Below are 22,267 nucleotides of genomic sequence, written 5' to 3' on the forward strand. Positions count from 1 at the left end.
CCAAGCAATCAAATGATTTCTTCAATAAACAAAATTTAACTCAGAATTCTTAACTATGCATTTTTAGACAGAATATGTTTATTTTCAAACAAATTTTATTAATTTTTTTCAATTCTAAAGATATAAAGGAAAGAAATATGAAAGCAAACACTTATACCCAGATGCACTTTTCATCACCAGGCTGTTGCCATGGGTATTTAGTTAGGATTCCTCACCAGTATGGACTAGTGAGCTGGAGGAATCAAGTTCTTTATTTTTACCTCTCTTATCCCACTTTGGATCAAGTGGGAAGTTGGAAAAAAACTGTAAGAAAAGCAGGTAAAAACCTTTTTAGCCTATCACCACAAAAATGGCAATGCAAAGTTTATATAGGAAGACTAGCAAATTATAGTAAGAGAAATAATATTGCCCCAATTTTCACAATTTCATTATAGTCAACATTTTCTTAAAAGTGGAAACTGAGCATTTTTTTACTTTATCTGCTAATGTGCTCTTTCATTTTCATTAAAGTCCAGAAAGCAGGAAGAAAAGACCAGCTAATAATTCACCATACATAGAGGTTAATTTATAAAACTAAAAGCTTTCAAGATTTTCTCTTAATGTCTTATTCCTAGGTGGTTTTGTTTAATCCTTTTAACCCTTTTGTTATTTGAGGATACCATTCAATCATTAATATTTTACTAAAATCCAAGAAATGATTAGTCTATTAAAAACACTGCCCTTGGGACTGGGGTATAGTTCAGTGGTAGGGTGCTTGCAGAGCATGTGCAGGTAGGTCCCCGGGTTCCATCCCAACCACCATGAAAAAAAACAAGATAGGCCAAATTAGTAACTTGAATTTTCAACATTAAGTAAATAATAACAGAATGTAATAGCTGAAAAGAAGCAAATATGATCTTATTAACTACATAGGGGATGGACTGAAAAAGATATGTTTTTCTTGGAATTTTATATAAACACAAAATACACAAAATCATTGGCAGACTGTAATATAAGAACTCAATTGGATGAGGAGTAAGTTAGTGGTAGAGCACTTGCCCAGCATGCTCGAGACCTTGGGTTCAAATCCCAGCACAGCAAAAAAGAACTCGATCATAAGTAATTAATTGCTACTAGTTCAACTCCAACTTAAGCCTATATTTAGTACTAGATTTTTCTTTCCAATTTCCTATTAGGATATTTATAGACAGAGTTAAGTATCATTATCATGCAGGTGTTATTTTATATGCAAATAAGGATATCGATATATTCTCTTATATTGGATTCTACTTTTATTTCTTTCACTTTTTTGTTTTGTTTTGTTTTGGTGGCACCAGAGTTTGAACTCAGGACTTTTGGTTGCTGGGCAAGCATTCTACCACTTGTGCCACACTCCCAGCCAATTTCTCTCACTTTAATAAACTTATTTTTCATCAAGAATAATAGGCTTGAATTTGGGCCTAACTGAATTAGCAGAAAGCCTGAATTCTTAAAAATTCCAAATTAACATCTAAGGAAATGAGTTATTTCTGAATTTAAAATATGAGACAAAAAGCAACAAAACCTTTTGGAGGATGGAGTTTATGGCCAGTTTTCTCACACCATCCAACGGGGTGAAGATCCATAGCATCTGCATTTACCCAGAAGTCATAACAATCAGGATATCCATCAAAGTGAAGCTTTATCCGGTATCCACAGACCTGAATAGGGAAGCAGGTTGAGTAACTAAAAGAAAACATAGTATTTTTGATATCTGTGTACATATGCAAAAATAAATTAATATAGATAACGGGTATGGCACTGCCTATGTTCAGCAGACCACACTCGTCAACAGCAACACAAAGAAGTAAACAATTCACACAATTTAAAGGCAATACTGTAAAGAGGTAAGCTGTGGTCTTCTAGCAACACCCCTAGTTACTTCAGGAGCATGTGGATATGGGTGAAGAACAATTGTTCTCTCCATTCCCCAGCTGTAGGAGAAGTCACCATAGTGAGCCGCTAAGGACACAGCCAGACCAGCAAATGGCACCCAGCTCCTGCAAGACCTAGAGTGAAGGCTATACCCTATACTGAATGCTGTGTATCAAGGCTGTGCAGACACAGAAGCCACCTGGTTCTGCTCTCCCCAGCGGCGGTGATGGGAGAAATAAAAGCGGTTTTGAGTTCATACTTAGGTGAGACAGATTTCCCAGAATACTAATAAGGACTCACTCTTGTGTAACAAATGCTGTACATCTGTCTGCAGGGTCCCACTTGGGGACACTGTGGGTTTATGGAACTTGAGTTGGGTCATGGTCTGTCTTGGGCTCCTAAAGACAAGATTCAGCATCTTCGGGCTCTTCCCACTGGCACAAGCAGATGTGTTCCCAGTGGACCTGCCACAAGACCTCTACCCACTCCAGGAACACCTGCTCTGCAGAACCCTGCACAAAAAGCTTGAGATAAAGAGCGCAGAGCCAGCAAAATTAAACCCAAAATAATGAGGGAACTGAACAGTTACTGTCACAGATATACCTCTAAAACATACTGTTAAAATTCAAGTGGCAGAACAAATTATAAGGGACAAGTCAGTTGAGAAAATTATGTATATGGAAGTCCATGTGTATACTTAAGTATATATGTTGAGGTACAGACACATAAAAATATAAACATATTTATATATATTTATATATGCATATATATGTAAACTGAATATCTTGAAGACTATTTGCCAATATATTGACCAAGATTTGTCCTGGGAAGTGGGAGTGAAAAGAGAGGGACAAAAAGGGAACAATGATCTTTTCATATATTATTTTATACATTAGTAGCTTTTCAGTTAGAATGTATCAGTATATTACATATATAAAATTTACACCCAAGCTGATTCTTTCCTGGGAAACTGGAGTCTCTCTAGATCTGGGACTGGGAAGTTCAATCTCTCAGGAAGGGGAAGAGCTGTCCCCAACCCTACATCCACTCCATGGCCAGCAGAGCTCAGGGACTGCTTCTCTACCCTGCCCTGTACACTGCTGTCTTGGTCCATGCCTAGGAGCCTCTTACTCACTTATAGCTTTGAGTTTCTGCTCCTTCATCACCTTCCTATGTTCTCCCAGGGTCTCTCTAACACACCTCTTGCTGTCTGGAATGCTATGTCTTTGGCAAACAATTTCCCACCTCCTCAACCATCTTGCCCAGGGACTCACCTAGCTCATCCCTCAAGTCAATTCTTCCAACTCTCCATCCCACAGACTTGAAGGAGAGGGCCACGATCTCAAGCCACACCTGGCTCCTCCACTGTGCTCCTCCAAGGCTTGTATCATTGAGCCGTACGACCCTTGTCATTCAGAGTGCTGCCCTCCCAAGCATCCCCTCACTTACCAGACACTTAGTCCCAGATTATTCTTCTTCCCCATCCTAAGGACTCTCCTTATCCATATGGATGACTCATCCAGAACCCAGGTTTCTCTGCACCCTTCATTTTCTCTTCATCTCAGACCCTTGTTCCCATGGACCTGGTCCCCATCAAGAACTGTTCTGCCTCTCAAGCCCTACATTAAAAAGGTCAACCCTGGGAAGACAGCTGCTATTCTCCCAGTTTGCTAACCCAGATACTCCTGAAATATGTCTTCTTCAATCTCAGTGAAAACTCTAAAATCTCATATTGATCCATTTTTTCCCAGCAGCCCCCGTTCCCTTCAATGGCAATCTCTTAAAAACATTTTCTTGCCAAATTTTTTAAAGTTTTTCCCATGATGTCCTTCCCCAAACCATTTGTCTAGCAAAATTCCATATCCTAAATATGCACCTTGTATGCAATCTTATGAATAGTACTGGTAAAGAAAAAATGACAGTCAATATTTGCTATTCACACATTCCATCTTTGTGACTCTGCCTACTTGTGAAACATATACTAAATAAGGACTCATCAAAAAGAAACACACAGAAAGCCAGGGTATGTATTGATCAGTTCACAAAAAGATTGTGACTTCAGACTCACAGGAACCTAACTCTGTATTTTCCCTAGGAGCAGTGGCTCCCAATGCACTCATATGTGGAACATAACTATCTCTAATAGCAAGAATAAACTCATGAGAATCAACTGTCCATGAATGCTGGGCTCCCCCTGCCGCACAGGAAGGCTCCCGCCAGACTAACTCCCTCTCCCATTCTTAACAACAGCCTTTTCCAACTGTCTTCCTCCTCCTATACCTGGCAGTCCCATTACTTCCATTACTCATTCTGCAAAACGGTCCCACACTGGCTTTCTAATATGAGTAAAAGAATCCAGCTTTTCTCATTCGCTAAGTATTACATTAATACAAGCTACAAGTTACTTTAGCTCTCAGTGCCTTGGGTGTTCCCATCTGAAAGTTGTGGTGGCTCACATTTGTAATCCTAGTTATTTGAGAGGTGGAGATCAGGAGGATAGTAATCCAGGCTGGGGGGCAAAAGGGTGGGGAGGGGAGGAGTGCTGTCTTGTGAGATACCATCTCAACCAATAAAAAAGCTGGGCACAGTGGCATGCACTTGTCACCCTAGCTACATAAATAGAATGATCATGGTCTAGAAGGGCCTGGGTATAAAAGAGACCTTATCTGAAAAATAACTAGAGCAAAAAGGACTGGAAGCATGTCACAAAGTGGTAGAGCACCTGCCTAGCAAGCACAAGGCCCTGAGTTCAAACCCTAGTACCACCAAAAAAAAAAAAAAAAACGATGGGGGAATGGCCTCTATCTCAAAAGTCTACTGCTTTGAATACTAACATGAATTAAGAGATGGAAGACACTTCACTAGCACCTGGCATGCAGTGTGCTTCAGGTCACAGTAATCACCAGCATTGAGCTGTCATAGGCTATGTGTTCTGCAGGAGCCAAGTTTCTCACAAATTCAGAATCTCTGAAGGAACACTATAATAACTACAACTAGTACCCAAGACCATCTTACTCCTTTAGAGGGAATTTTTAAAAGCTGTGAACCATGGATCAAGGGAAGAAACAAGGTAGGCTAGCACAGGAGGAAAAAAAAAAAATCATCTGTTGGTCTATTTGTTCCTTTTTAATATGGCAAAGTCTATCAAGTTAGATAGACCTGGGTTCAAATGCTAGTTCTACTGTCCTGAAGTCATGTGGCCTTGTATGTATCACTTCACCTTGCTGAGCCTTACTTAGCTCCCTTGTCTATAGAACAGAGATGAAAAAGTCATGACCAGCACAGGATAGAAACGTCAGGTGAGATAACATACATGGAACACTAAGCACCATACCTTGCACGAAGTAAGTGCTCAACCAAAGGCAGTTTTTCCCATTATTTAAACCCTGTGATCACCACTTCATTCTAAAAATAAAGATCAGGTAGAGCTTACCTCAGCCACAGTGAGGACACAGTACACGGACTGATGCTCTGGGTCCACGCCTTCTAACTTCATGCCAACCTTGAATCCATTTTTGTTATATGGAAAGGACTGGTGCTACAATATAAAATGACAGTAGTATCAGTATTGACCCAGAGGCCTGGCAAAAAATGTGACAAGAGTCTTAAGACTCCTTAACCAAATATAAAAATTACCACTAAAACTCCAAAAGGATCAATGACTAATCCAATGAAAATAGACAAAGGCTATAAACAAGTCATAGAAAGGAATTCTAGTGATTTACAGTCTTGGTCTTCTGTATATTTAATATTTATAGCAACACAAAGTGAAATTACACTAAAATATATTTCACCTATCTGGTAAAGGTCGAAAGGATTGATGATACTATAAGGTTTTGAGAAAACTTATGTGCATGCATCACTAGTAGGAATGAAAACTGGTCTGATCACCACCAATTTCATAGTACCCATAAAAAACTGAACATCCTCTTTGACTCAGCAACTGGAAATTACCCAACAGAGAAACTCACACATAATGCAAAATGGCGAGTTACTCACTAGAGCCTATAGCAAAAGATTTGAAAATATATGTGTATGTGTCAATCAATAGAGCAACTTAAATATTTATGGAACAGACATAAGAATACATGCATTGATATGAAAATGATGAAGAGATTGATAAACTGAAAGGGACTAATCTCCAAATTGTCGAGTTAAGAAAGCATGGGTCATATGTTGCCACAGGTTCAGAGAGAGAGGGGAGGATTTGTATGTGAAGCTTGCTTATATTACATAGAATTGGCTAGGAAGGAACTACAGGAACTGGTAACAGTGGTCACGTGGCGAGAGGCAAAGCAGGCACTTAGGGTGGCAGGGATATGAAGGACATATACTATTAGTCCTTTTAGTCCTTTTACATTTTGAATCAAATGAATGTATTACTGATTCAAGTAATTAGCAGCATTTTCAGTTTTTAAAAAAATGTGAACAAGTCTGTTCTGTAAAGGACCAAAGTGATAGAAAATAATTATCTAGACTAAGTTCCTATGTAATTACTATTCTATGTTAAATATTCTCAGTGCAGACATATCCATTCAAACAAAATTATTCACTACTTTTAAAAAACACCTTATATTCATTTATACATAAAAAGATTCCCATGCAGCTTTATTATGCATCATGATGAAATATAACTAAATAACTTAAACCAAGGGTTGGCAAACTATAGCCTGTAAATAAAGTTTTATTGGAATACAGCTACTCCCACTCATTTACATATTTAGTCATGCTACAAAAGCAAGTTGCACTGTTGTGAAAGATACCAGATGCCCTGAAAAGCCTAAAATATTTACTAGTCCTTTACAGAAAGAGTTTACTGAGCCCTGATTAGTTCAGGGGCATCAGCTCCTACTCAGAACTTTGCCTGATATTAAATTACTTATGATAAAATATTTCTATTATCACTAATACAATATAGTAACCTATTTTACATGTATTATCGCTAAAGAAAGTAAATCTTAGTAACTCATTTCTATTCTCTCAAGACTATGATGTTGACATGAAACTTCATGCTGGTTTCTCTTTTTCTGTTAACTTTCAGTAAAAGTATTAGTATTCCTGCCCAAAATAATGAGTGAAAGCCCAGTAGATGTTAAGAGAAAATATCATGCGTGTGTGTGCATGCATGTGCCCACATGTGCTGCCTAGGTAAGGTGTGTGTGCGTTAATGCTAACTGCCTACAGAGGTACCCTCCTATGCAATACACACACGTAAGGCAGAAGTTTGAAAAATTATCCCAAGTCACATTTCTTAAGCAGTCTGGAAGTGGCATACTAATTGAGAACAGTTCCCCACTTCTTCATCCTTTCACACAGTGCTTTGGGAAGGGTCCATACCTCCTTGAACAGTTTCGTGGGCACTGCCACAGCTTTCTCCTCCTCCAGGTAGGATGCCCAGCACCAAGCTTTCTTGCCTTTAGAAGGCAAACCTGAAAGGCAAGTAAGACTGAACGACGGGATTTACAAATCTAGGAAATCAATGATGTATTATGTGAGCTCTCACTTTCCCAGCTACTACTATGCCTGGCTCTTCTCCTACTTCTATAGCTGGTGTCTCTTTTCCTGGCTCCTCTTCCAAAGAAACTAGAGCTCAGAAGTGAACTGTGGGATCCACAGTTAGAATAAATGAAAAAGGCTAGCAGAAAGCCAAGCTAAAACAGTGGCATGGAAGCTATAGGAAATGACAGCTTGCAAAAGCAAGATGTTCAAAAAAGTTCTCCTAAGACATAAGAAATTGAGGACTGAGAAAAGGCCAACATGCTAAGTGCTTATGGAACGACTGCTAATCGTGGAAAGGTAGAGGAAAAAAAAAAAAATCAGTGTAGAAAGAGCCCAAGTTTTAGGAGCAAAAATAATACATAAGTGATAAAAAATAGGGAGGCAAGTTAGGGGTGGTGGCACACAACTGTAATTCCAGCACTTAGGAGGCTCTCAAATGATTTTGAGACACTGTCTTAAAAAAAAAGAGGTAGTAATTATCAGTTATTTTGGATTAGTTTGACAAAACACTAGGAATGAGGGAAGGAAAACAACAGCTTAATTGGTAGCAAGGTTTGGGGAAAGTACCTGAGGGATGCATAGGAAAAGGCAAAAGTCAGTCCACAAAGAGGAAAAATACTGAACAGTTAAGGGAAAAAATAATGAGTGGAGGAACAAGGTTCTGGAAGACCAGAGGTCTGGAATTTCATGTAGACATTAAAGGGAAAGGGGAGAATGGTTGGGGAAAAATACAACACTCTGACATAGACTAACTCAGACTCCTTATAATCTCAGTGATAGAAAACAAGGTATTTCTGAAAAGACAAAAAAGTTATGTTGTGTGCTTGGGCCACATGGAAATATTCCCACCACTTTTTGAAGGATTAACAGATCGAAGAATGTCTCCAGGTACTAGCAGGAGCCCTTGGTTAGTTGACCTGACTTGCAGGGAGTGTGTGACTGCACAAGTCAGAAGCAGGACGGTGCAATGCAGAGTGACCTAAACCAAGGCCTGGCAGGGCAGATGCGGCAGGTCATGGGTGTAAAGCAGAGTGGAAGACACAGAGGACTCTGTGGAAATGACCCAAGGTCCACATCTTATAAGTAACAGATGAGTTCATCTAGCAAAAATTAAAGGGAAAGATCGTAAAGCTGGATTCCTCATGAGAATAAAATGCTGCCTGAGGAACAATGCAAAAAAAAAACCAAAATGTACCATGTCAGGAGGTTGTAGTCTGAGAGAAAACATGAAAAACCTACTATCTTGGGAAATGAGTAAGAACAGATGTTCTGGTAAAAGGTTTAAAAGCAGGAACCACCTACCCAATGGATAAACAAATGAACAGAAGGTGTACCTATACTTACCCTGAATCCATTTCTTTCCTTAGCTACTTTCTCAAAGACTTCGTTTTTATTAATAAAACTGAATCTAAGAAAAACTCAAAACAACACTTGAACTGTGACAGTGTGCAGAACAACAAAGGCTAAAACTTCTATTTCACCAAGTTGCAAGTACAATTTTTCTTTCAATAGCTCACCCTGCTTTAGGACAGCTGAATCCCCTCGTCTTTTCCTCCGGGCTCTCTGAGAACCTCTCAGGATTCTTACGTCTTGTTTGTTCTCCTACAGTAAGAAAGGAAAGTGAGAGCTTTAAAAGTTCATGAAATTGCCAACAATGAAAAGTTAGGGGCTGTCAGGAAGCTTTTTTTGTTGTGTTCCTTTTCTTCAATTTCACTTTGTAAAGAAAGTAAGAATACAGTTCATTTGAGAACTGTGTTGCTTTTGGCCTGAGGTCATTAGAAAAGAGAGTTTCCTAGAACTACACCCTGGAAGAACATGGACCCTGCTCCCTCCTACTCAAAACAGTTTCTGCTAGCTTCTTAGCTGTTAGCTTCTTAGCTCTGAGCTTCACGATCACTCTTCTGGTTTTCCTCAGACCCCACTGGGCCCTTTCTCAGGCCCCTCTACTGATATATCTTCACTGCCAATCTAATCCCTTCCCTTCTTTATTTAGTCCTTGACTTTTAAAGGTCATTTCTATGCCAAATACTCCCAACCTCCATCTCCAGCTCCCTGTCTCTGATTCCATAGGTTTGTATCCAACTACCTATTTAGCATTTTCAGCTGGGTTTGATAATCAACATCTACATTTAATCACCAGGAGAAATTCACAGGCATTAGAATACTGTATGTGGAGAAGAATATTTACATAGGATATCTGTTAGGTAGAAAGTAGAAATTATCTTCTGTATTAATTTCAAAAGGTGGGTAAGAGCTATCTGAAACTCAAAAGACCCCAAAGACTCCTGACTCTGTTCTATCCTGTCCTTTCCATTCCAGGCTTTTGTTCATCCAAAAAATCTTAAGATTTTTAGAATCCATGATTTCTCTCTTTCCTTCATACACCATGACATTGCTACCTCCAAGATCAATCTCAAATCCACTGACTTCTATTATACATGACATTCTTAGTTTATTAAAAGGAACTTCCAAATGGTTTCTGATTTAATACTTTCTCACATATATCAAAAGCTTCCAGTTATTTCCTATTATACTCAGAAAATAATGAAAACCATGACTCTGATTTATCATAAAGCCCTGCCTGACCTGGACCACATAAACCTCTTCAACTTCTTCTCACTCCACTCTCCCCAACACTCAGTGCTCTACCATATTGTCTTTTGTGTATTTTCCCCAACAGAACATGCTTCACATGTTCTTATGACTCTCTCCAAAAGTTCTGATGTCCAGAGGGCTCCTTTGGAAAGGGCTGGTGCCTCCTTGTTATTCAGATAAGTGTTTGTGTCACTTGATTTTGGAAAGCCTCCCTGAAAATCCAATTCAGAGTAGCCAGCCAATATAGTATCCTATTTTAATTCTCAACATATCACTTAAAATAAGCTAACATTTCTCCAGCTGATTTTGTTTATGTGTCCCCTTAGCTAGAACAACATATCTCTATGAGGACAGACCATCCTCTGTACCTGTTTTATTCCCTTGATATTCCCAGCTCATAGAATAGAGACTAGCAAATAACAATTGTTCAATATTGATCTTAAGTGAAATGCTTCAAGACCTCAAAGTTCTCTATCCATAGAGAACTATTATCACAAACTTTAGGGAGAAGATCTTTATTTCTTAATTAGCACATTTTGAATGATCTTTCCTCAAATGTACTCATTTTCCACCCATTTACATAGTTTTATGAGATCAGTCTGCAATTTACTAAACTGGAATTGAGATTTTGCTGGTGAGAGGAATTTAAGCTTCATCTACAAAACTGAAAATTTTGCTGTTGCCTCTTAGCCTAGTAGTAAATTCCAGAACATCTCCTCACTTCTTTATGCTAAGGGAAGGGTGTTATCATGTATTATTCCCATTATGAGATGAGGACAGCAAGGCACAGCTGACAGAAACAGTCCTAGAACCAGCATCTGAACTCATGCAACTGACTGCAGATCAGAGCTTGCACCACGATGCTACCCACTCAAGAAGCATTCCTGAGCTTCCAGGTGGGTACGTAAGCAGTACTAACCATTTCATCTTCTCTCTCTTCTCCATCCTCCTTGGGGTCGGCCTTCATAGATAATTTTGGTTTTTTCTTCCGGCTACACTTAGGATCCTCTTCCTCATTGTCTTCTCCTATGTCCCTTTCTTCTTTCTGATCTCTGTTGTATTTACAACCCCAAAACAGTGACAGGAAACAATACCTATCAAACATCTACATGTTGATTATCGATGCAAAAATTATTTTTAAAAAGTCACTCTCTAAAGGAACAATATTTAATAACCAGGAAAAAGTCACAGGCATTAGAATATTCTATACAGGAAATAAACTTAAACCTCTGTTACAAAGAATATATGTCAAGGCAGAAAGTATGAACTACCTTATATGTTCATTTCAAAAGGGGGCCAGTAATATATGTGAAATAAGTTTTAGCAAGTTTTTAACTATTTGTCTGCCATATCTACCATCCATACTAATAAAAAGAATCAATTATTTAGAGATACTTGTCTTCAGGGAAACTCTAAAGCAAGAATCTAGCAATTTTAAGAATGGCAAATCCAGTAGAAAAAGCCAACTTTACAACTTCGTAAAGCATCAGCTGGCCAACAAAAGCAGACAATTCCCAATGTTGTGATGATTAAAATATAGGGAAAACTCTACTAAAATACGAATGTTGGATCATTTAATTGTAGTATGCAGTTATATCCAAGAGTTACACCTTCTCGCTGGTAAGGGGGACACTTGTCAGATAGTCCCCAAATGAGAAGGTTGCATACCACTGCCATCACAACAGATGTCCTCAATCTGCTGCATGAGATCCTCCGAGCATGACTCACTACAACATCCACCACAGCCATTTCCGTTCAGCTAACCGCTGATCACATATGGAGTTTTAACTGAGTTACCTAAGATCTCCCAAAATCTTGCCATAAGTATCAGTATCATCAAAATGTGCACATAGACCAGAAACATCTAAATACTCTTAGCTGGGGAGCAATCAAATACATGTAAACATAAGGATGAAAACAGTGGCAGAGCTTGAATTATGCACAGAACATTAGCAGCACAACTCAGACCGGGCATGACAGAAGTCACCAGGTCCAAAGAAGGGGCCAAAGCCTATATGTCTCTACAAGGGAAAGTCTGAAAAACAGAGTGGACAACAGACATCAGATATATTTAATCCTCTTATCCTAAGATACCATGATCTTAGACTCTAAAACTCATTTTATAGATGGAACAGGGCAAAAACCTACTTGTCTTTGACATGGCGGGCACAATTCTGGCTGCAATAGTTTCCTCCAGAAAGACACTCATCTACATTGCCATACTGACAACAGTTCTCACAGAATTGAAGCCCATCTACTTTCATTGGATCCTTCAACCTGAATGGCACCCCAGTCTTCTCTGAAAAGACTAAACATGAAGAAAGACAAGCATTAAAACCATGTCAGAAGGCATTCTGAAATACATTTAAACTTTCTTTTCTAATAGCTTTGTTAGCTACACATAAAGAATAATGTTTGTTGAATGAATGAATTATTAATCTATAAAAACTGAGAGGGAGAGAGAATGGGCGTGGCAGGAAATCACTCAAGTCATTTCTATAACCAAAAAAAATCTACAGAAAGTATGAGTTAAAGCTTGTACAAGGCTTTTCTACAGAGTCAAAGTAAAATGAAGAAAGTTCATTAGTTACTAAATTCAGAAGATGAAACTATTGATCCATAGACTTTTAATCTATACATAAATCTTTGACAAAACTGAAAGTGTCATCTAACCTGGGTATGGTGGTTCACACCTGTTATCCCATAACCCAGGACTGAGACAGGAAGATCCTGAGTTTAAGTGACATAGCACAATCCTGTCTCAATAAAAGGGGGGAGCAGAAGAGGAAAATGTATGTTATTTCACGTTTATAACCTTTTGATAAGTGATTCTGACTTAACTGACTAAATCAACATCTCTAATTTAATGCAGATTTCCTGAATTGTAATTATACAAAACATTTAGAAACTCACATATTTGCCTGAATTACTAGACTAATCATTCATTCAGCAAACATTTATTAGGCACCAATTTACGCCAGACACTGGTAATGACAGTACAGACCTTGCCCAAGACAGCTCACAGTCTAGAAGAGAAGACAGGCAAGAAAACCAGTATTTATAATAAAAGGTAACGCATGCAAAAATAGAAACACGGACAAGTTTCCGAAGTTGTGCAGAGAAAGAAGTGATTCATTCAGCGTGGGTGAGGTCAGGGAAGGATTTTTTGATACAAAACTTCAACAGGGTTTTGGTGGCCAAAGAGAAATGGACAAAGAGAGAAATGGCATTTGAGCCATGAAAAAAAAAAAATAGCATGAGCAAAAGCAAGGAAGGATGAGACCACAAGATGAGTTGGGAAAATCACACATAATTCCGTGCTGCTGGCACTGCCGGGACACAACACACAAAGAAGGGGATAGAGTAAAGAGACAAAGCAAGCAGGTGGGTGCAGGTCACCCAGACCTTTGAGTATTTTGCTGAAGAGGCAAAGAGAAACCAGCAAAGTGTCAGATAAGCAGTCTACATAAGTTCCTCTGACTTTAGGGTGCAAGGTAAGTTGGAAGGGGTTGAAGTTAGAAATAAAGTGATTATTTAAGAGACATCTGCAATAGTTCAGGTAAGAGTTGGTAAGGGCCTAAATTAAGGCAGTAGCAGTGACAATAGAAAAGGCCAGATCTGAGACATATTTAGGAAATAAAAACCAAGTGCATTTAGGAACAGGATGTGGGGATGGGAAGAACAAATTCAGGATGACTCCTGTATTTCTTGCTTGTCCACTGGGTGGATGGTGCTACCATCAACTGAAATATGGGTCACAGAAGAAAGAGCAGGTTGGGTGGGGGGGAGAAAGAAATAGAAAATGAACTGCATTTCAGACATGTGGAGTTTGAGGTACCTGTGGGACATCCAGGTGGAGATGTCCAGTAGGCAGGTGGAAATACGGGCCTGGAGCTCGGGGGAGAGGTCGGGGCTGGAGATAGATTTAGGAGTCATCAGCATATAGGTGTTAGTTACAACCATCGGAGTAGATAAGAAAAAAGTGGCAGGCTTTTGGCTAAGTCAACTGGGTAGGTGATTACAACTTGGATTTACTTGATAATTTCCAACTAACCTTGTGCTATTAACAGATCTGGCATTAGGAAAGAAGACAGTTTATAGTTATTTTAAAATATAAAAGCTGGCTCCTATCAGTTTCATTATAGAAATTTACCTAAGAACATGAGACAAAAAAAATCATCCAGGACTTTCAAAGTTCCTGCCTATTATAAAACCTTAAGCTATTTTTACTTCAAATCTTTCAATATGAAGAAACAAAATGCAGATGGATTCACTCCTACCTTCTTGAGCAGTTGGTACCATCCAAGTGGTGGTAGCGGTTGCTTTTTTAACACTTTCCATCTCACTCTCATCTGTAATAACCTCCAGGGCTCCAAACTCATTAACCCGAAACTAGCAACAACAGAGAAGAAAGGGACAGAATTTACAGAAGCGCACAGGCCAGTATTTATTTTATTTATTTATTTATTGAAGTAGTCTTCAAGCAAATTAACCATGTGCTCAAAATTAATCTCAAGGCTTATCTTGGATAAGCCTTCTGCCAATATTGAGACCTTTGTATTTTTCTAATTTTGGTATTAGGGAAAGGAGAACAGAGCAAAGCAACGGTACCACGAAAGCTGGGCTGTCCTACGAAGTCACCAGGAACTTGTATTTTACTTCTACTGTCATTTCAGATGCACTTTTTACTAACACTTGTGTTTTTTAATTCCACATGATTGTTCAGTTAATAATACAAGTAAATAAAAGGAGGATTACTCTCTTTTCAGGAATCAACTTATCTCACCCAAGCTCACGTAGTTCAGTCTAGGTCTGTCCTTCTCATATTCCAGTCTGAGAATGTGTGAGCCACCTGACACTCCCCCTCCCCTACCTACTTTTCTGCATTCTTTCACTGCCATTTAAAATTCTGCATTATCTTCACCTTTTGTCTTTAAAACAACTGGGAGATAATGGAGAAAAATCTGTGAGAGCTGAACAAGTCTAGCTACAGGCCAATTTTATCACTAAGACATAAGGGTGGTAAAAAAAAAAAAAAAAAAGAAGTAAGGGTGTTTTGATTTCATGGACATTCCCATTCCTAACATCAAGTTTCCTCTCATCTTATGACAAGCTTCAAACAAAGCATATTTCTGCAACCACTGGGCTGAACTGTGTATACAAGCCTTAACCACTTCCAATGTGCTCCCTCTGAAACACCCAGGCTTAATCTCCCATTTGTGAATTCATGAACCAAAAAGTTTTCTGTATTTCTTCCGGTTCCCATAAAACAGAATGATAGTAGGGATTTGCCAATTGTAACAAATGAAAAGGTAGAAAGCTCAAAGTTCAAAGGACAATAAACATTTTAGATCTCTCACTGTAAATATATAGTCTTTCAGCAAGTCATCTATTTCTCTACCTAAGAAATCTGTTTGGTCAACATGCCAACAGAATTATTTTATCAAATTAAATTACATTCAGATTCCAAGTCAAAAAAAATCTTACACAGAAAAACCTATCAATGATTATTCTTTCTGTCAGGTAAGAGTACCTTCAACAATTTTCTACACGTATGGTCTACAATTACTAAGTATTTTCTAGACTGAATGAGGTGAAGTAGTTGAGGAATGTATATATACCAGAGACAAATTCCTAGATAACGTGTGTAATACACCTAAAGTGCCATGTCGGTCAAGAAAGTAGTAAACAATAATTAGATGGAAAAGAAGTAAAATTATCTAAAACTATGTTTTAGAAAAAGAAACCTTAAACTAAAAAAAAAAAAAATTCTTAATGATCAATTCTGAAAATACAATATTTCAAAATAAGGCTGACAGTACCATCTACTGGGCAAGAGTAGAAAAAACAAGCCATCACTATAATTATTAATTAATGATATTAAAGAATGTCATAGAAAATCAACTCCGAATTCAGATTTTTCTAAAACAAACTAGGCATAAACTTGATAACTCAGTTCAGGGGAGTAATCTTACTTTTATTACATGCTACAATCTATACTAATGAATACTTATTTTACAAATGCAAAATGTGAGAAGAAGCATCAAACATTTACATGAAAAAAGAAAGGTGCTGTGAATGAAGGTCCCAAACTGCTGTCATGCTGAAAACCACCCTGCATTACACACCAAGAAAGAGAGAAACACTGAGTGGAATCTCCAAGTAAAAGACGCACACTTTCGACATTTGGAAGTGTTTGGCTCAAATACTTTTCAAGTTAAAAGATAACATTCCCCACCATACAACATTTATTCTCAGTCACCTTTTCTTTCTTCTAACATTAATTGTCTGTACTGACCCACAGTCAATACAAAGTAGAAATGCAATGTCACTTTGGAACACAGTAAACAACTTTAAGCCATAGATGCCTGGACAGACTCCAAAGCTTGATGCATAAAATAAACAAAATTATAGCATGTGTACGTGTATCTTGGAGATCATAGATTTCACCATATCCTCAAAAGCAGATCCTATAAACCCTAAAAAAGTATAGCACAGCTGCTCCTAACCAAGTTACTGATCTCAAAAATTAATAACCAAAGTATTCCACTGTATGCAAAGAGACCTAGAAATCAAATTTTCCTGTGGCTTTTCAATTTGGATTTACTGTGTTTTCCATAATACCACTATAAAAGAAAATGCTAGGCAGAAAAGGTTTTAGTACTGCTAATATTACTGAAGTCTCAGTGATGGAATTCCATAAAGACTGATGCATTTTCTAACTTTTATTCCCCAACTGGACACTCAGGTTCTGAAATTAGTAATGTTTCCAGGAATGGCTAATGGAAACCTCATTTTTTTTTTTTTTTGGGTGGCACTTGGGTTTGAACTCAGGGCCTCAAGCTTGCTAGGCAGGCGCTCTATCACTTCCACTATATCAGCCCTGAAACTTCATTTTTGTCTTTTAATTTTCAGTTCTTTCAACCTAGAGAGCTACACACAGTATGAAAATTTGTCAAATGTTTCTTTTCAAAAGAACATACAAATTATAAACTTTACAAAAGGAATTTATTATGCAAAACAAACATGACAGTGAACATGTTAACTTTTTCTGTATGTGGATACATCCAGAGTCAATGAAAAAACAATTATGTTTGGAATATATACAGCGACAAAGGTTTTTATTTATTTGGCTTGGTTTGACCTATCTTTAATTGATTCAATTCTTTTATTTTTGCTTATAGGGTAAAAGTCTCTTTTGCCTAATTTGCTTGTTCTTTATAATAAATCATTAAAAGATACTTCTAAAGGCTAGAAGCGTGGCTGAGGCTGAGAAGCGCCTGCCTAGCAAGCTTAAACCCGAGTTCAAACCCTGAAACCACCAAAAAAAAGCCACTGCTAAGGTTATTTTCATTTTATTACTTTCCTTTTTTGCAGTAAAACAGCAAAATTTACCAGGAAAGGACTTTAATATAACAGGATAAAAGAAGGGAGAACTGAGGAAAAAAGAAATATTTCCTGCTCCCGAAGCAGAAAATGGGTTTATTTCTTACTTTCCTTGTTAAAATCTGAATTGTTTTAAAGGCAAAGCTGCCTGGTAACTAGCTGTTTTAAATATTAATCAAGACAAGGCAAGCTGGAGGAGTGGCTTAAGCGGTAAGAGCACCTGCCTACCAAGTGTGAGGCCCTGAGTTCAAACCTCATACCACCAAAAACAAAAATTTAGCTGGGTACTGGTGGCTCACGCCTATAATCCCAGCTACTCAGGAGGCAGCAATCAAGAGGATCATGTTTCAAAGCCAGCCTAGGCAAATAGTTCCAGAGATCCTATCTCGAACAAACCCTATTACAAAAAATTGGGCTGGTGGAGTGACTCAAGGTGAAGGTCCTAAGTTCAAGCCCCAGTACTGCAAAAAAAAAAAGACAAGGCAAAAGTGTGCATTCGAGAGTGTGATGAGTTTTATTACTGGGTTTCTGCCTTGCTGTTGCAGGGTCTTGCTCTCAGCTAAATAGCAATTATTTTACTAGATGAGATGCTTTCGCTCTCAGAAAAGTATCTGCATTTTACTGAGGAATTCTGACAGACTAAATCCATAATTCTCTCTGGGTAGGTTTCAGACATCATTACAAGTTCAGGAAGAGAAACCGCTCAGGCACAGGAGCCCTGTAGAGCACCATTCCACTACCACTTAGTGACTGCCTATCCTTGTAGCTACCCCGACCTACAACAACTCTTATCTGCATTTTAAAAAGAACAAATGAGTCAAACGTAGAGTTTCAACTGCTTGATTAGGCTTCCCTACCACTGACCTGCTGAAGCTACTCCCCGTTCTAGAAGCTCTTCTCTGGCCTTCCTCAGTTTAGGTGCTGCCCACCAGAAGTCTATGGAACTTCTGCCTATTTTCAGGTAAAGCCCAAATCATATCTATTTTTCAAAGGCTTCCTGCTCCCTCTAGCCAAAATAAGTTTTTACCTTCTCCAAATCTGTACCACTCTCCTTGTATCTCTTCAGTATGAAGATGTTCTGTCTTTGTAGACAGCTGTGTACTAGTGTTATGAAAATTAGTGTTAACGTCAGAGAAGCCTGGTAATAAGACAGTTCTGCTAATAACTGCTTGACGTGAGCAAATGAAATAACCACTCTGAACCTCAGGTTCCCCATCTGTAACCTGATGAGAGGGACAGACACTACCTCAAAGAGCTAAATAAGGATCAATAAATCAGATGCAGATAAAGTGCTGACCAGAGACAGTAAGTTTTCTAATCTTTCCACTCCTGCATCCAAAGATGACGTTTGTGCTTTATTGAATAAGTAGGGTTACTTAACCAACCCGGTGTGAAAAGGGGAAGGGAAGTACAGCAACAGGGAAGAATATTAAGGGGCCAAGGTAAAAGTCTTTGACTAGTGGTTTGGGGTAAGTAGAAAACATACAGAGGGGAGCCAAAGGAAAACTGGGAGCCAGAGCACTAAAAACTCCTGTGAAAAGCCTCAGAGGCTTGTACTTGGCTGTGAAAAACACCAGCAATCAGTCAAGGAGTTGAGGCAGAAAAGTGACATAACCTGACTGTCTAGCAATCATGAGCCTTTCACAGAATCTAAGCATAAAGAACCTATTCCCATGACGAGAAATTGACCTCTGTGTGTTGGCCGGCTGTAACAGCTCAATGAACTTCAGCTGGGTGTCTTAGGCACTGACTCTTAGGAGACCCACAAGCCTATACCTATGAAAAAGCAGAAGACTCATGGCAACCCCAGCTACTCAGGAGGCAGCAACAGGAGAATCATGGTTTAAGGCCAGCCCGGGAAAAGTTGGTGAGACCTTCTCAAAAACAAGCCAAGCATGGTGGTACACAGCTATAATCCCAGCTATTCAGGAGGTGGAGGGTCACAGTCTAAGGGCACTTGGGCAAAAGCTTGAGATGCTATCTGAAAAAAATAATAATAATAATCCTAAAAGCAAAAGGACTGGCAGCGTGGCTAAAATTAATTTTGTGAAAAATTAATTTCTCAATCTCCTAAGCAACAAAGATTTTTTTAATGTAAGGAACAAGTGAATTAGATATCTTAAGCCATAAAATCAACAGGATAGGCCCTGACTCAGATAAAAGGGATTGTAAATGTGAAAAATAATTTTTACTTCATTTTAATTGAGTATCAAACTGTCTACAGTTCATGAAGTAGACTGAACATGTGGTAATTCCCTCAGTAAGTACATGAGTCTAAAAGTCTTATCAAATAATTCAGATCATAATACTCACCAAATGATATAACTACCTGATTGCCTTAATAAAACAGGTTAATTTCTGAAATTCATTGCTTAGAAAACCTAAAGCAATCTAAATTTCTTGCGATGGAAATTTCACTCTATTGTCAGAAGCTAACTAAATGAAAGTTATAGATTTCATCAGCTACCTAACATTTTTCTAAAAGAGCTGCTGAGAAGAAAAGGTATAAAACTGTATAAGAAAAAAAGGGAGTGGAGCAATAAGAGGCAGCTTATATAAAGCATTGCAAAACCAGAAAGTATACAATTTGTAAAATATTTACATATATATTTCATGAAATCCTCAAAACCACTTTATAGCCCCATTTCACAGATAAGACTTCCAAAATTTAGGGATATCAAATAATTTGACAAAGCTCAGGCAGCTAATATACGACTGACATTATCAGAGGTTGAGAAATCAGGTTTTTCTCCCTCAAAAACTTTCAGCCATCTATCTCCATCATTTTCTTATCCAGATGGACAACTGGAGAATGTCAGGATTCACTCTATTCCTTACTTTATTACCCAAAAGGATTAACTGATTTGTTCAAGGTCAGGCAAACTAAAACTAAAGACCCAAATTTCTTTTTTTTATGATTTTACCTCGGTACATACTATCTGTGAGCATTCATGGGGTACAGTGTGCTAGTTACATACATGTATACAAACTGCAGTGCTCAGATCAGGGTAACTAGTATTTCTATGTGTTGGTTACCCTTGGAATCTTCCTTTTCAGTTATTCTCAAATATATCATACATTGCCCTAGACTACAGTTACCCTATTTTCTGTAGAACACTAGAACTAAATACTCCTACCTGTATCTTGGTGCCCATTTAAAAAAAAATTTCAGATTTCACTAAATTTAGGTATGCTGGCACATTGCACTTAATTAAACCAAACTCAACTAAAATCTCAACAACACTTTGTCCAAATCACACTACTGAGGATGCATGAGGGCAGGTTTGGCTACTAAGATACTTATCACACAGCCACCAAAAGGGATTAGATTCCAAGAAGCCTATGTGAGGGGGAAGAAATTTCGATTTCAGACAGCCCAGAACATGGAGCAGTGGAGCGGCAGGCCAAGTGACAGCCTGTTAGGGAGATCCGAAGTTCAAACACGTGAGGGATTGAGTGCAAACACAAAGTCTAAAAGGCCACAGGTAGGTTCAAGGTCTCAGAGATAGGATCAGAGCAAAGCAAATTAGAGATGAGAAGTGAGGTCAGCTGTCTCTCCAGATGGTGCCTGCACAACCACATTTCGTGGGGGCAGCAGGCGTGGTCCTGGAGTGGGATTGGGGGCCTGGAACAAGGGACAAGGCAAGTTATACACAAGGAGCAGACTGCCGATCTTGAAGAGAGTTCCCAACCACACAAAAATAATCTGAGTTACAGGAAGGCCTTTCTTCTGAACAGGTGACTACACAAAAAATCCACAATTTAAAGGAGGTAGACAGTCCCGATTATTCACTATTTTGACATTATTTTATCAAGTTTCTAAATAGGAAATGTGTTGGGTTTTTTGGTTTTGTTCTGTTTTTTTCACTCAAAGTTACAAAGCCCATTAGTACAAAATCCACAAAGCTAGGACTTCTAAGTCTGCGTTTCTGCATCTATCAGCCAAAACTGAAGCGACCCTCCTGGAAGCTGCAGATCAATTTCTGCAAAATAAGCACATGCCGCACTACACCTTAGCCCTCAACTCAAGTGCCTGACAAAAGCTTCTGCCAACCTGCCAGCATTTCAAATGGATTTACAAGTTTATTGTAGAGGTCCAAGCATTATACAAGACCTGAAGCATTGTGCTTAATGTCTTTAATTCTTATTTCATGTATGTATCCATTTTTAAATAATCACATTTGCAGATGCACACAGCACATAATTTTATGGAATAAAGATAACTTACCTTTAAGTCACTTCCTGGTAATGTACCCACTCCATCTTTCCAGTCCATAACACTAAATACATCAAACTCCTGACCACTTGTGCTAGAAGCAGATTCAGTCATGATTTATTTTTTAACCTGAAAGAGGGAAAAAAAAGGAATACCACTAAATGGTTCACATGCAAATCAGTGGTTAATTTAGTGATCATGACTTCTGTTTCCCTTAAGTACATAATCTTCTTGATCACACTATCCTGTATTCGTAGATCTAAAAACAACTGCTTCAAAAATGTCTATTACAAGGGTCGGGGATATAGATGAGCACTGGAGTGCTTGTCTAGCATGTCTGAGGCCCTGGGTTCAATTCCCAGCGCAGCAAAAAAAAAAACACACAAAACTATCTATGCATACATACATTTATATACGTATCATTAATATTTTTCATAGTGTAATCCCTAGCAAATTATAGATTTAAAAGTAGTTTAAAAATATTATAGCAAACTTTCACTACTCTTTCAAAAAAAAAAGGAATTCACTGAAACACAGCACATTCACTTCAAACAAAACTTCATGATGCTATATGAACTGAATTTCTTGCCCTCTGAAGTTTTTCTTTCTTCCTTTCCCTCCCTCCCTTCTTTTCACTATATTTTAAGACATTGAAAAGAGAGTAGCAGCCAGGTGCCA

At 38.3% G+C, this 22,267-nt stretch overlaps 1 protein-coding gene across 8 annotated transcripts in view; it reads right to left on the bottom strand.

Moving 5' to 3' along the window:
* L3mbtl3 (L3MBTL histone methyl-lysine binding protein 3) overlaps positions 1 to 22,267 on the bottom strand; it is a 114,007-nt gene that overhangs the window by 67,676 nt on the left and 24,064 nt on the right. For 4 of the 8 annotated variants that reach the window (XM_020184323.2, XM_074074886.1, XM_074074895.1 and 1 more), the window contains 9 exons: positions 21,602 to 21,718; positions 14,268 to 14,379; positions 13,826 to 13,900; positions 12,136 to 12,295; positions 10,907 to 11,081; positions 8,910 to 8,994; positions 7,231 to 7,322; positions 5,327 to 5,431; positions 1,544 to 1,679 (listed from right to left, as the gene is read on the bottom strand). In XM_020184323.2, coding sequence (XP_020039912.2) covers positions 1,544 to 1,679; positions 5,327 to 5,431; positions 7,231 to 7,322; positions 8,910 to 8,994; positions 10,907 to 11,081; positions 12,136 to 12,295; positions 13,826 to 13,900; positions 14,268 to 14,379; positions 21,602 to 21,703 — 1,042 coding nt within the window. In that variant the 5' untranslated portion in view covers positions 21,704 to 21,718. The remainder of the gene's footprint in view (positions 1 to 1,543; positions 1,680 to 5,326; positions 5,432 to 7,230; positions 7,323 to 8,909; positions 8,995 to 10,906; positions 11,082 to 12,135; positions 12,296 to 13,825; positions 13,901 to 14,267; positions 14,380 to 21,601; positions 21,719 to 22,267) is intronic. The other 4 variants (XM_020184326.2, XM_020184325.2, XM_020184328.2 and 1 more) reach the window with 4 other exon arrangements.

The sequence above is a fragment of the Castor canadensis genome, chromosome 1 (assembly GCF_047511655.1).
Source record: "Castor canadensis chromosome 1, mCasCan1.hap1v2, whole genome shotgun sequence".
Classification (NCBI taxonomy): domain Eukaryota; kingdom Metazoa; phylum Chordata; class Mammalia; order Rodentia; family Castoridae; genus Castor; species Castor canadensis.